The sequence below is a fragment of the Mastacembelus armatus genome, chromosome 5, assembly GCF_900324485.2.
Source record: "Mastacembelus armatus chromosome 5, fMasArm1.2, whole genome shotgun sequence".
NCBI lineage: Eukaryota > Metazoa > Chordata > Actinopteri > Synbranchiformes > Mastacembelidae > Mastacembelus > Mastacembelus armatus.
The window spans coordinates 18,767,534-18,782,457 of NC_046637.1; the positions used below are offsets into that span (position 1 = coordinate 18,767,534).

General features: G+C 40.0%; 1 protein-coding gene across 1 annotated transcript; it reads right to left on the reverse strand.

Annotated features, from left to right (window-relative positions):
• Window positions 1-5,716: 5,716 nt before the first annotated feature.
• Window positions 5,717-14,586, reverse strand: bin2b (bridging integrator 2b). Its single transcript, XM_026307455.2, has 12 exons — window positions 14,289-14,586; window positions 12,800-12,880; window positions 11,675-11,729; window positions 11,142-11,236; window positions 9,287-9,382; window positions 9,064-9,171; window positions 8,883-8,968; window positions 8,463-8,538; window positions 8,244-8,326; window positions 7,336-8,017; window positions 6,469-6,561; window positions 5,717-6,195 (listed from the first exon to the last, which is right to left on the reverse strand). The coding sequence occupies exons 1-12, from the start codon at window positions 14,379-14,381 to the stop codon at window positions 6,085-6,087; spliced, it is 1,659 nt and encodes a 552-aa protein (XP_026163240.1). The 5' UTR covers window positions 14,382-14,586; the 3' UTR covers window positions 5,717-6,084.
• Between the last annotated feature and the right edge of the window lie 338 nt (window positions 14,587-14,924).

Genomic DNA, 14,924 nt, shown 5'->3' on the forward strand with positions numbered 1-14,924 from the left:
AGAATCATCTGATCAAAACCTATATTCTGAGCAGGCCCATGCTGGCAGTAAATAAAACATATTATATCAATATAGCAAGATTTTTAGGTTATCCCTTTCAGGCATCAGTCGATATTTTGTGTTAACTTGGCTCAAATGACATGTAAATGTGGGTGTCACTCAGAGTTACAAATCTATATGCAGTTCTTCTCAGCCTTCTGATATCTTCTAGTATCTTTACTCATTGTTTGGGCTACAATACAGCTTTAAAGTAAATGTGCATGCTAAACATGCCATGACAAAAATTAAAATTTTATTTTTAGTACTTTCTGGCTTTCAGTTTTGCAAAATCAAAATGACCACAAGCTATAGCTATATATCTTTGCTTCATTACATCTGAAAACCAAAGTTTTCCATTTCTAGAGCATTTATTTGACAGTTGACACTCTTGGACAAGGAAGGGAACAGTATCAGGCAGACAGGCTGTGAGGACGCTGAGGTTATGTGGTATGTGTCTTAACCATTAGGTTCCCACATGCCCCAACTTTTTTTTGTTTTCTGTCTTTAATTCTGTGGGAACACTGGCTGAACAGCAGCTATTACATTAAAGAAAGACAAATCAGATATGAAATCATAGGAAAAAAATAGATATATGCCTGATGAATGGGCCTCTCACCTTAAAAAAGAAGGGAGAAACTGAATATGGAAGATCTTTACAGATTTGTCTCAAGACTATGGAAAAAGAACATGTTCCAAGCTAAAAGGAGCATGCTGAAATTGCAAAATCTCAAAGCTCATCTGTACTAGTTAAATCTGCAGGCTAACAGAGAAACAAAGCATGCTGGAACAGCCTCCCTTCATTATTTCTGCAATTATGCTTCTGGATTCTTGTAAAGTTTAAAGGGTTTTTTTTTTCCACTGGTCAGCTTGTCAGCCATGCAGGGGATTTTATTTATGTCTTTTCAGAGCTAAAATTACCCCCTGCCCCCACACATGCACACACAGCAGACTGTCTCCATTAGGTCAGAGTAAAGGTGATAAGAGACGTTACACACACCTACTAAGAGAGTCTGCGTGTTGTCTCGAGCAATGAAAAATGGAGGAATCTGAGTACACATGCACACACCAGGCCACCTACACACACAGGAAGCCACTGGATTACCACAATTAAAGCAACAACACACTAAAGTGGGAGTTTGGGGATTTTTTCTTAAGTATTTACTAAAGTCATTTAGATATTTACAAAGCCTGACATAAGGCAACTCAGTAAGTTCAGTTTATTGTTAGTTTAGGAGTTATCATCAGCTGCGATAGCCACAGAGATGTACAAACCCACACAAAGGATGGAATTTAAAGCTGTAATAATCAATAATCATTTATCAGGAGTTGACCAAATGACGCTGTAAAAAAGTCACTTGTAGTAATGGACCCACGGAGAACTTTCCAGTTTCTTAGAGTAAAAAGAATAATCATTACAGGAAGAAATAAAGGTTAAACATTTCCTGTCTTCTTTCCTGCAGAGGACAACTTGTTTATTCATGTTTTTTTTTAATGTTACATACCTGCAGTCTCTGCAGTCTTTTTGCTATCTCCAGGCTCAAGCTCCGAACTTGAGTAAACTTTCCATTTTGCTGACAGTATTTATACAGTAGTAGATGAATTGTGTACACATACAGGCTAAAATGCTGCAGTATAATACATATGATACACATTCACACATACATTCACACAGTCATGCATGCACTTTTGAACATACAGTAGTGGAAATGCTTGATTGATCCTCATTGTCATCTAAAATCTCATTTCTATCAACCTAATCCAAAAAAAATCGCAGGGTGAGGAATGTGACCAAGCTGTGGTTGAAACTCCATAGCTCTCCAGGGGACCTTTTCCAAGTTTATCTATCATCTTCCTTGTCAACACAACACTGCTCCTTAATGGACCTGAGCTAATACAGCAGTTAGCCCTGTGTAACCTACACACCTATTCCCCAGAGGAGACATGAGGAAAAGCTTGCACTGCAAACAAGCAAAAGCAGCACGAGGCTATAGGAGAAGAAACAGGCCTTTGTGTGATGTGCTCACCCAGATAAAGGCTCTTCTCATTGAGAAAAAAAACAAGTAACAATGCATTATATTCATATTGGAGCAGAGCCCAGAGTCTTCAACTGTGAATATCATTTTTCAATATTAACCTTTCAGTGATGGAGCAGTTCTTTTAATAACAAAATCTCAATTGCTGCCGGATTTGTCTCTAAAGGGGAAACTTGTGTGAGGTTGCCTATGGCTTCATCTTTCAGTGTGTATTCCTAGAGGTTGTCTGCCAAATATTCAGATGAAAAGTGTCTACAGCAATTTACAGTGATGTCTAATGTCTGGTTTCTCAGTTAATCCCTCGGTCGTTGGCAAAGTCACCGACAGAAAATATGAAGCCAAGAGTAGAATGTGTTTTGTTAAGGAAGTTGTGGATGGGGTATTTGCCATCAAGGAAGTACAGAGGAAATTTATAAGGCTAAATCGCTGTTATCAACTGGCACTCTTGCCTACATCCACCTCAAAGAGCTTCCTGTAAATTAAAAGCATTATTAGGTGTGGTAAATATTTCAATACTATGTTGAGGTCAGTGTCCCAGTTAGGGAAAATGTTTTCTCCACTTCATTGACAAAAACAACAGCTGTTATTCAGAAAAGGCCTCCTGAAATGTAAATCACTTAATATCCGGATTGCAATTCATAAGAGAATCATGAAGAAAACTTCAACTTTCCTACTTAAAGCAACCTTATGCTCTGTTTCCAAGAATCAGTCACAAAGAGGAGTCTAATCCAAGTCAGGCCAGTATTACACTAAGTCCCTGTGCCACTGTGGTGACTTCATTTAGCAGGAATGGTACAGAACAAGGTTTGCTAAACTACTAGAGACACTGACAGTCATGCAGCAGAGACCCCAGGCATACTTTTGTTCGAACATTTTGTTCGGCCTCCAAGCTGTAAGCACCAGCTGTTGCCTGAAAGTTACCTTGAAATGCATCCTTGCGTGGACAATTCCCATATTGCAGAAGTTTGTGTAATTGGTCATTGACCTCATATGGGACAAGATGATTTGTACTGTTTTATAACATCCTGTGTTTTAATGTCGGTCAACTGCTGTTTCTAAAGTCAAAAAATTAGAAGATTAGATGAGATAACACTTTATTGATCCCCTGGATCGTCCTTCAGTTCAGCTAAAATCTGTCTTTTACTTCTGTAAAGCACTTTGAATTACTCTGTGTGTGAATTGTGCTATATAAATAAACTTGCCTTGCCTTGGCAGGAAAATTGAGGTTCAGGGTTTTTTTTATTGTCATTTTCTCCATGCTCAATAGTATTTGTGTATACAAAACTACACCAGTGCATGTGTACAAGCAGTGCAGAGAGTACATTAGACAATATACAAATACAACGGACAGTGCAGTGCTAACTAGTACAGAGATGTAGTGAGTAAGGTGGAGTAGGTTGCAAAACAAAGTAGCACAAACTATTTGTAATATGTGATGAAGCATAACACAACACTAGTTGGCAGCCATAATTTCCACAATTTAATAGATCGATAGTATGCAATATTATTGAGTAGCAGCCAAAGAATGGGCAAATTATTGCCCATCCTTCCAGCTAAGATTAGTTATACTCAGTGGCAACACGACAGGCACAACAGTGCGGTTCCCAAAATAGGCAGTGATGCAGGATGCTCTGTTTAGTCCATCTGTAAAAGGTGGGTAGGATGGGTGGTGGGAGATCAAATAAGATAAGATAAACTTTAATAATCTCAAAGGGAGTCTTGTAGTGAAAGTAATAAGTGGTAAGCAGTAAATGTAGTCAGTAACAGTCCAGTTCATGTTAGTTAGTCATCTTCCATTGATTAATGTGTTGTAGAGCCTGATGGCTGTGGGGATGAAGGGTCTCCTGTATTGTTCAGTCCTACAGTGCAGTGAGGTCAGTTGTCCTCTGAAGCTGGTTCTCTGCTTCATCAGGATGTTGTGAAGGGAATGAGCAGTGTAAACTGTGCTTTCTTTAGACATTTGCATATAGAAACCAGCTGATCATGATTTCCATTGTCAATATGTATGGTCAGTGGTTGAAAGAAGTACACTTATATAAGTACTAAAGTACAATTGTGGTTAGCACTGTTGCCTCACAGCAAGAAGGTCGTGGGTTCGCAACCCGGCCTTTCTGTGTGGAGTTTGCATGTTCTCCCTGTGCTTGCGTGGGTTTACTACAGGTACTCCGGTTTCCTCCCACAGTCCAAAAACATGCATGTTAAGTTGATTGGTGAATCTAAATTGCCCGTAGGAGTGAGTGTGAGTGTGTGAGGTTGTCTGTGTTTGTGTGTCTCTATGTGGCCCTGTGATGGACTGGTGACCTGTCCAGGGTGTACCCCTGCCTTCCACCCGAGAGAGAGCTGGGATAGGCTCCAGCAGATCCCTGTGACCCTGGTTTTCAGGAAAAAGCGGGTATAGAAGATGGATGGATGGATGTACTTTACTTGAGTATTTCTCTTTATTGCTGCTTCATATGATGATTTCATTACATTTTGAAGAAAATTTACTGCAGTAAATTTATTTTATAACTTTAGTTTCTATTTACCCTTTGGAGTCAGGTATAAAAAACAAATACAGTAAAACCATAAAACTTTATTGATCCTCAGTAGGAAATTTACAAGCCACTCAGCAGTATGTATACTAAATCTAATCATAAGCATATATATTAGTTAACGTTAGCTCCACTTTTACTGACTGCAACATTAAATTGATACAATGCATCAGTAAATATGATCCAGTAACATAATATACAGTAATGTGAGATGTGCCATTGAGTACTTTTACTTTCGTTACTTCAAATGTATTTGGCTACTTATGAGTATTATTATTTGTACTTTTACTACTGTGCAGCTGTGTATGGTTTATCCTTAGCCAGGTTACGTTGACTCTAAATTCCCTGTCGGTGTGATTATGTTTATCTGTCATAAACTGCAATCTGTCCAGAGTGTACCCTGCCTCTTGCTCAAAGTAAACTGGGATTAGCTCCAGCTTCCCAGCAACCCCTGACAGGAATATGTGGTATAGATAATGGTAAGATGGGCTGTAAGTATGTGATACTGCCTTTTGTTGCTCCTTTGGATACATAGGAAGTTGCAGCTGTAGTAACCAATTGCTGGAGTGAGAGAGTGTTGACAGCTCCAGCTGTTTGTCCTTACTTTAACCACACCAAATCCTATTCTACAGGCAGCAGCAGATTGCAGCAATCTGTAGACCCATTAATACCTGTGTTATAGGGAGGCCTTGTGGCAGCGTTACATGTCTTGTCCTTTAATGCTCCATTTGTGTTATCTCCTTGCCCAGCTGGCTGCAGTATGTCTGTGCATAGACTGGTCAGACTCACTTCAGTTTCTCATTTACACACAGTAGAACTGCCAGACTAGGTGAAGTGAGCCTCAGCTTGGTACAAGACAGTCCTCTTTTCCATATACTGCTGTCAGTTAAATCAGTCAGCATGTTCCAGTTTCCAGGTCTTTAGAGTATTTTCACATTCCATTATAGTGAATCATTGTTTTCTTTTCTCAAGGTCAGGCTGTTTATCTGCAGACTTCAAGAAACATTTTTTTTTTTATTTACAAAATGCACATCCTGTTTGTCTATGCCTCTATTATTGGAAATCCAGCTGAAAAAACAAATTGGAACAATACAAAATATTGCTACATTCAAAATTCATGTTAGACATCATTCTGGAACTTTATTGAGAAATTTTACACAAGATAATAGCATATATAAAAAGAGGATTTGTTTCACAGTGCTTCATTAAAATACTTTGAAAATACAAAAATCAAAATACTGTAACATTTCCAAATGTCTCTTACAAAATGTTCTGCAGCTCAGCGACTTTTGTTCCACAAGTTGCAACATCATAGCATGTGAGTAACCACGTGGGACTTGTGCTCATCTGTTTGTACAGCTTCTGCACCCAAAACATATGGGTTCACTCCCTGTGTGTGTGGGTGTGTGTGTCTATGTGTGAGTCACCATAACTGTTATGTGGTGGAAGAAAATATTACAGACTGAGGAGTAACCATTATCTCACTCTGCCTGGACAGGTTGAATGAGTTTTTCCAAGAAGATCCCAGAGTGATTTTCTAGATCCTGGTGCTCATTCCAGCTCTCCTCCCTGATCCCCTTCACCATGCCTTCCTGATATAAGAAACAAAAACATGTAAGATCTTACGGAGGCTTTTCGAACCTCTGATTAGATCATTTGTGAATAAATTTGTGAATTTTCTTTTAGTGTGACAAACCAGTTTTTAACCAGTTATGTTTTTTTAGCCAGATAGCAGCTAGTTTTATCCTTATTAGTACCACTTAATTTGCTCCTTTGATTTTTCTTTTGTAGAAATCTCTCACTGTGCATGTCGTTTTCTATCTCTAAAGTAGCATGGGAAAGGAGACAAGATCACACACACAAACCTCTTGAGTGTCAGAAAGTACCAGGATGATGTCTCCCTGTTCAAACTGGAGCAGACCTGCTTCAGAAGCTGCATGGCTCTCTAATGCCACCCCCTGGTGTAAAACACAGGACACATCAATGAAAGCTAATACTGGGCAACATGATGTTAGTTACCATTAAAAGGCCAGTTCATTCATACTATAACACTTTACAGGTTTGACAGATGAGCAGATGAGTTTTGTTTATGATGCTTACAAATTTTTAAATTTCTATTTTAAAAAAAAAAACTAGCCTGTATACTGTAAACTATTATTCAGTACAGAGTAGATCACATGACAAATTTTCATAGCAATCTTAGGACAATGAAAATATTTTTTTAAAATGCTGTTAGTTTTCAGTAGAAGCATCTCACATTTTCTTTTTGTAATTCAGATGAACCAACTCTTTTTTTCATTCTCTGATTGTCCTGGTTGAGTTGTACCATACCACTATGCAAAACAGGGTTTTTCAGCAGAAACAAGTTGTGAACACTTGATAGCTAACAGCTGTCTATATTCACATCCAGCAGTTACAAAATACCTTTATTATTCATATGGAGTTATGTTTCTGGCCACATTGTAAATATAACTCTGATATTCACTTAGCTCTGTTTTGGTTCCTTTGGGAAATATGTGAGTCCAGTGAGCAGTAGATTTATGCAGCATTTTGTCACTGCAACTGCTGCCTTTAATGAAAACAGCACTACAAGAGTAGTGAGTGGACCAAAAGAGTAACGTTGTGGGCAAGATAGACCCAGTAAGCTGAAACTTCCTGTAAAGCTCTATAACTGAGAAAAGCTGCACATTCAGGTGATACAAAATATTCAGTGAAGCAACAAAGTATTGTACCTTATAGAGGAAGCCAGGTGGACCGTGGGAAGTGGAGGCATCACCTGACGCAGCTGTATCCTGGTTGACTGCTTCTTCCTCTGTATTCTCCTGCTCCTCAGCAGGTAAGAGGGAGCGTTTGTCTGTGGAGCAGAAAGAGATGCGAGGGGCAGGAATGGGTTCAGGTTTGGGTTTGGAGTCCTCTGATGAAAGGTCATTTACATTCTCCTGTTCAGGAGTCTGTAGGGCATCACTGTCTGGAGAATCGGAGGGAGTGGGTACTTCATGACTTGCAGCCTCTGACTTTGGGACTCCCACCCCAGAGTCATCTGACTGGTTTGTAGCAAACTCTGCTTCTGCGTCTACATCAGCCTCGGCATCTGCATGCTCTGGACATTCACCTCCTGTGCTCTTGTTGCTGTTCTCTTTTTCACATAGTGACTGCCTCTTAGGTGTGTTGGTGCCGCTGGAGCTGAGATCTGAGTCTGATGAGTTAACATCTTTGGATGAGAAGCTGCTTTCTTCTGGTAAGTTGATTTCTTCAGAGATGCTTTTAGGTCGATTGGCAGGGGAAGAGGGGGCAGCATCTTTTCCGTTTTGGTTGGAGGAATGGATTGAGACGTGGTCGGCTGGGAATGCTGTGTTGCAGGGAATGGGATTGGAGATATTTAGGGACTTTCTTTTCTTTGACTTCCCGGAAGTGCTAGTTGAAGAAGGCATACATATGTTATTTTTAGACTTGAATAGATTTATAGGTTTTGTCAACCAGAGTAGCCAAAAAAGAGATGATTTCATTAAAGCACCAGTATTCAGAACAGAAATAGCAGCTAGACAGCATTACGTATGTATATTATCTTCTTATTTGACATGACATTTGTTGTTTGAAACACTGTAACCACAGATTAGAAAATGTGCAACAACTACTCCACCTGTTCAGACCCTTGATGATGAAAGATTTTCCAGAGTGTTGTGTCTCCAGTTTCGTCATCACATTGTAAAGCTCATGGTTCAGCTGCAAAACAAAATGCTACTTAAACAACACAACTTGCAACAATACAGCTGTTGTCATTGCAGGTTTTACCAGCAGCATAAACCTCACATTATTAGTATGAGAGTGATGAAATCAAGAGGTCTGTGTCATATCTTACCACACTTATTTCTTTGTAGAAGACATCTCTCAGGCTTGATATGTTTTGGAACACCGTCACATAGCAACCTATACGGCTACAGACACAGAGATAGTTTGCCCACATGAACTTCTCAAGTCACAAACATGTCAACTTCAGTTGTTTTGTTGTAAATTTCTAGAGTGGCTAGAAAATGGATCAAAGTTCTTCTTTGACTGATTGCATCATTGAACACACATTTACATATCTGATATTTCCTCACTTTATTCCTATCATCTACCCACTGTGCTATTTGACATAGGCAAGAAACCCCCCAGATTTAAAAAAAAAAAAAAAAAAAAAAAAAAAAAATCGTGCTTGAATCGAAAATCAATATTTAATATGAAATATTCCAGTAATAGAGAACAATGTTTATTTGTCTCTGGTAATGAGCAACCATACCTCTGAAAGAGAACAGGCAGCTCCTCCCTCAGCTCATTATTTATTTCTTCAAAGACACTCTGGGCCTTGTTGAACTCTTCTTCTGCCTGTTAAAAAGGATTTGAAAGTAGATGTTTTTTTACAGGCTGATGAGCCAACATTCTGCATTTAAATAACGTACATACTTTAATGCTTACGTTACCTTTGCTATTTTGGCTTCATCCTTTTTTTTAGCACTTTGTAATGCCTCAAGGTGGTGGCGTGCTGAGTCGTAGTCCACCAGCTTGCGACCACGTTTAGAAACTCGTTCCTGGAAAGCAGATGACACTCCTATTAAGTACTCGCATTTGAGTGATCATGTCACCACATGTAATCAGAAATTTTTGTGTGCAGTTTTGCAGGAACTGATACCAGCATCAGGTTACCTTGACCTCAGGGAACTGGCTTGTATAGCTCTCCATTGTGCGGACAAGCTGGTCATTTAGTTTCTCTTCATAATCATTCCACAGCAAGTCTTCACTCTGAGAAAAACAGCAAGTTTTACTGACTGTTAAATAGCTTTTACCAAGCCACAAATATTATTTCAGGGAGTCAACTATTCCTCAAATACACTATATAAAAAGCTCCACTCACTATAACTAATAAACTCACCAGCAACTTTATTACGTACACCTTGCTACCCCCTATTGCCTTCAGAACTGCCTTAATTTTTCATAGCACAGATTCAACAAGGAATGAAAACATTCCTCAAGAGATCTTGGGCCATATAGACATGATAGCATCACGCAGTTGCTGCAGATTGGTCAACTGCACATCCACGATGATCATCTCCCATTCCACTACATCTGAAAGGTGCTGTATTGGATTGGGATCTGGTGACAGTGGAGGCCACTGGAACACAGTGAACTCATTGTTGTTCAAGAATCCAATTTGAGATGATTTGAGCTTTGTGACATGGTGCATTATCCTGCTGGAAGTAGCCATCAGAAGATGGGTACACTGTGGTCATAAAGGGATGGACAAGGTCAGCAACAATATTACGGTGGGCTGTGGCACTTAAATAATGCTCAATTGGTGCTAAGGGGCTCAAAGTGTGCCAAGATAGATAGATAAATACTTCCTTTTATTTATACGTATTCCTTTCCTTTATAAGAAAATATCCCCACACCATTATATCACCACCACCAGCCTGAACCATTGATTCATGGCAGTATGGATCCATGTTTTCATGTTGTTTACACCAAATTCGGACCCTAAAATCTGAATGTTGCAGCTGTAATCGAGTCTCAACAGACCAGGCAACATTATTCCAATCTTCTATTGTCCTGTTTTGGTGCGCCTGTGTGAATGGTAGCCTCAGTTTCCTGTTCTTCGTTGACATTAGTGGCACCTGGTGTGGTCTTCTGCTGCTGTGGCCCGTCCACTTTGATGTGTTGTGCATTCAGAGGTATTCTGCTTACCTTGGTTGTAACGAGTGGTTATTTGAGTTACTGTTGCCGTTCTATCATCTCGAGCCAGTCTGCGAATTCTCCACTGACATCAGCAAGACAGTTTTGTCCACACAATTGCTGCTCACTGCCTAATTTCTCTTTTTCATTTTCTGCAAACTCTAGAGATTGTTGTGTGTGAAAGTCCCAGTAGATCAGCAGTTTCTGAAATACTCAGACCAGCCCGTCTGGCACCAACAACCATGCCATGTCACTTAAACCCCCTCTTTCCCATTCTGATGCTCAGTTTGAACTTCAGCAAGTCGTCTTGACCACATCTATATGTCGAAATGCACTGAGTTGCTGCCACGTGATTAGCTGATTAGCTATTTGTGTTGTTAAGCAATTGAACAGGTGTACTTAAAGTGGCCAGTGAGTGTATACAGCAAGGTGCTTAAGCAGTTGGACTCTCATGGTGCTCAAGTCAAATTAATTCTTCAGCCACTGCAACTATTAACAGGAGAGCAAATACAGGATTTTAATTCATGAAGATGCCCAAAAGAATAATTTTGCTACTGAATCTGTAGGCCTCTCTTTACCAGGTTTTTTTTTTTTATTTTATATGATATAATATGTCAAGGGCCATAAAACAAAACAAAAAAAAAAAACAACATTTTTGTTGTTGGCAAAGTGAGACCCCACCAATCTGAAAATAAATATTTCCATGACAACTTAGATCAGGCTTCTTTAATAAACCAACTCTGTGAAACCAAATTTCCCAAACATACACTTGACTTATAGATTTCGTCAAATTATCAGTTAAACCTTAACAAAAACACATCCTGAAACTTACTTCTGTGATGACAGCAAGGTCCTCCACTCCATTCCAGTCTGGTTCATAAATGTCACGCAATGTCTGGGACAACCGCTTAGACGTCTCATGCACGGCTGTGGGAAACGGCAACAAACTGCATCAACAAAAACTAAATCTAACACAGTAATCATGATTTCACATGGATCAACTTATTATCTAGCATTAACAGCACAAAGACCAGTGTGGTGGTGATATTGTTTTTAAGGTCTGTGGCTCTACTGCACCACCCACAATGAGAAGGTTAGAACAACAATGGTTTCCTGAAAATGTAGGAGCAACAGCTAACAACAACAGAAACACGATGGTTTCTTGCTCATGATTCATACATACTATGCTTTCTGTGCTGTTTCTTGTTGCAGGATTTTAACTGGCAATGCAGACAGAATTACAAAAGTCAACACAGGCTCCAAAAATAGGAGAACTTCACTTCCCTTTTATTTGGTGGATGAAAGAGTGGGGTTCTCTTAGCACTGTGGGGTATGTCTGTATATGTTGGGTATTTCAGAACATACCTTTCACTGCTGTGTAGTAGGCTTTGACATCCTTAAACAAACGGCTGCCATCGGTCTGCGTTCAGAAGCACAACAATAAAATAGGTTCAGTGACACTCAGGAACAGTATCGCTATGCGCGATCTAGGCCACCCATGCTTCATCATTTCCTTAAATTAAAATGATCAAGTCAAATGTTCTTTTGTGAATTGAAGGCTGTTATTTCCTGCATTAAGTTTTGAGATGCATATAATGCACAAACACAACACAATCTGAGCAAAAATGTTAAATTTAAGTTACATAACGAGCATAATATTTGATGTGGTGATGGTGGTGGTGAAGTGAAAGTAGCTCCTTGTCAGCACATAGACTTCCTGTCTCTGTTCCTCATCAGTTTCCCAGCAATGTGTACTATATTTGTTGCATTAAACACTCAGCCCTGAACAACCTAAATCTATAACGTTGGCCTAACGTTTGGATATTGTGATTTACAAGATCTTGATGAATCCTAAACTGTGTAACAGTCACACCATTACAAAAAAAAAAAAAAAGCTATGGAGTCAGCAGACCACATTAACTTTTTCTACAGTTTACAGCAATAGCTATCAAATATTACCTACCAGGAGCACAGAAGCTATTGATCATACCAGACCTATAGCAGCAAAAGCCTCTGCAAGTCTTACTGTGAGTAAGGGTCCACTTTACTGCTGCTAAATTTACCTTTCACATTGTAAAAAGAACGAAAGAAGAAAGTTTTTTTTCCCCAGTTACAAAAGACACAGTGTGGATTTTATCTTTTTAATGACTAAACTGGGTATGTTGTTTTCTTTTAGAACCAAAAGTGATGTTTGTGGAGAGATACAGAGAAGAGATACTAATTGCTATTTAGTGAAAAGAGAGATAAGTGCGTCTTGTTTGAAGAATTTCCTGTTTTCAAGGGCAAGTTAACTGTCTGAACTTGTGGGTTGGCATTGCAGTGCAACAAAAACAATTTTTTTCAGTACTTTGACAGGAGATTTATGTAAAGTGGGATAAAATGAGCGGTTTTAGCAGGCTTGACATGGCCTTTGAGTCTAACCATGAATGGCAAAGGACCACTATCAAGCTCTAGAGAGACCTTTCCTGAAAAGTTGTCGTGCTGGTGTACCTGCTGTTTGTTGAGGTTTTGGAAACATAGCTCAAACTGTTCGTCCTTGGTCTCCATGGTTTTGCCCAGTTTCTGAAGGACCTGACAGAGGACAACAGTTTCAACATTAGACACACACACACAGGTTTCTATCAGAAATGATTACTAGCCGATAGATTATCGGCCAACATATTGCAGATTTAGCGTATGTGTGAATATGTTTTGTCAATAAGTACAAAGAAACTGCAGCACAGAAATACCAAAGTAGGTTTGTTGTCATTCAGGAACAGAGAGGCCTTGATTTACAAAAAAAGAGCACTTAAAAAAAGATTTTTAACACAAATCTAGTCTGACATTTCCGTACTATAAGTCCACCCATGCTGATATTAATACATCTGCAACAAGTTACACGGGGGATGTTGATATGGGTGAAAATTCTGGCCAGCACTATTATTCATACGCAGACTTACTGGTTCACGTAAAGTACCACATACTGCTGTGCATCACTTCAAGCAGACACAGGTGGCTACTAATTCTTACAGGGCTCTCCACAATCCACTGCGTGCAGCTGCTTGAAACAGTGACTCATTTATGACATTTAAATATGCAACAATGGTTACACTGTCATGTCTATCCTCCCATTTTCCATGTTAATAAAAAAAAAAAAAGAAACTGAATCCCCAAAGTGAGGCTTTAGTATCACAACTTCAGAGTATATGAAATCCCCAGCAAGACACCGCAAGTCGCTGCTCTGAGGTGGAATCAAACAGGTCGGCCACTACTTTGCGAAAGTAAGCGTAGAGGAAGTGCACAGACAGGAAGTGGTAGGTTTTGTGTCCGCACACAGCTGTACTACACCACTCTAAGCTATGCTGTTTTTACCAACACATCAGCATAACAGTGTGGCCGTCATTCAAAACAGACAGTAACACGCAGGAGACAGGGCTCAGAGCAAGTTGTGCGTGGTCCTGTCCAGTGACCAGTGCAGATGGAGTGCTGCTTTTCTCATACTGTCTTTTTATCACAAGTTGTCAAACTTCATCTGGGGGATATTCAGTTGCACTTGCAACAAGACTTGACTGTATCCTTTCAGCTTGGAACATTTCATTATGTGTTACAACTTGATACAGACCCAGATAACGGGAACATGTTGGGAGGGCAGAAGCTAGAGAACATCTTTATGAGCAAATAAGCCACTAGTAGGAATTATGCAGGTTGCCAATTTTCTCAAATATAGTGAAATTAAATTACTTTTCTCATGAAACTCCCCGTTAGGGGCCATGCGTTCTACTACTGGCCACAGCCCCTTGACGCATGCTTCATATTGTGTTTCCAAAGCTGAACTGTGTGGGATTCTGCTTTACATTACAGCAGATCTCCTTTTCAGGTTATGCCGTCACAGGATAGTTAACAAAGCAAGCCCAGATAACTTAGCAGGATAATGACAATGCTTCTAGCGGACAGTTTTTCAGATGAACTGACTCTAGTGAAGTTGACTTCCTTTGCTCACCTTCTCCTGAGCTCGATTCAAAGACTTCTGGACCCGTTTGGCAAGGAATCCAGCTCCAGCCTGGATGTTTGGACCCATTTTATTCTCTGCCATCGTCACTTTTCTCTGGGTTTCTCCTCACTGAGCGTAAAATCCGCCTCACGTCTGCTTCCTCTCGAGAAAGTGCCTGGCTGAACTCCGACTTCAGTTCAAGGCGTTGATGGAGGTGGAGCAACAGTACAAATGTCTAGGCAGGGGTGGCCACCCACACACACATACACATACACATACACATACATACAGGCCTACACAACCAGGTAGAGATCAGCCCAACCTGGAGCGAAATCCTTCACATTGTCATCATCACCACCACCTTGCTCTTGTTCAAACTTGTTAAAGGAATTATTGACAACTGTTTCTACGTGTCGCAATCTGTGGAAAAGAAAACGTCGTCTACACCGTTGCAAAACTGCCCTCCACTCCCCTCCACTCCCCTCCACTATCAGCAATCCGGTAAAGGTGGAAGTCATCCTGGCACTCACCTGAAAATTATGTGCGTAAATTACGTTTTCCTGATTCAGCACCGTGACGTGAGCACGGGCTGACCAGGGTCAGGAGCTGATGGTGCTTTCAAATGTGCCTCAGATATTGAGCTTT

Bases quoted from the DNA above. Each gene is read 5' to 3' on its own strand.
- bin2b (XM_026307455.2), bottom strand. From the start codon at position 14,381: ATGGCAGAGAATAAAATGGGTCCAAACATCCAGGCTGGAGCTGGATTC. The intron at 8,327-8,462 runs GTAAGATATGAC...TTTGTTTTGCAG, and splicing joins TCTACAAAGAAATAAGTGTG to CTGAACCATGAGCTTTACAA. The intron at 6,196-6,468 runs GTTTGTGTGTGT...TTCTTATATCAG, and splicing joins TACTTTCTGACACTCAAGAG to GAAGGCATGGTGAAGGGGAT.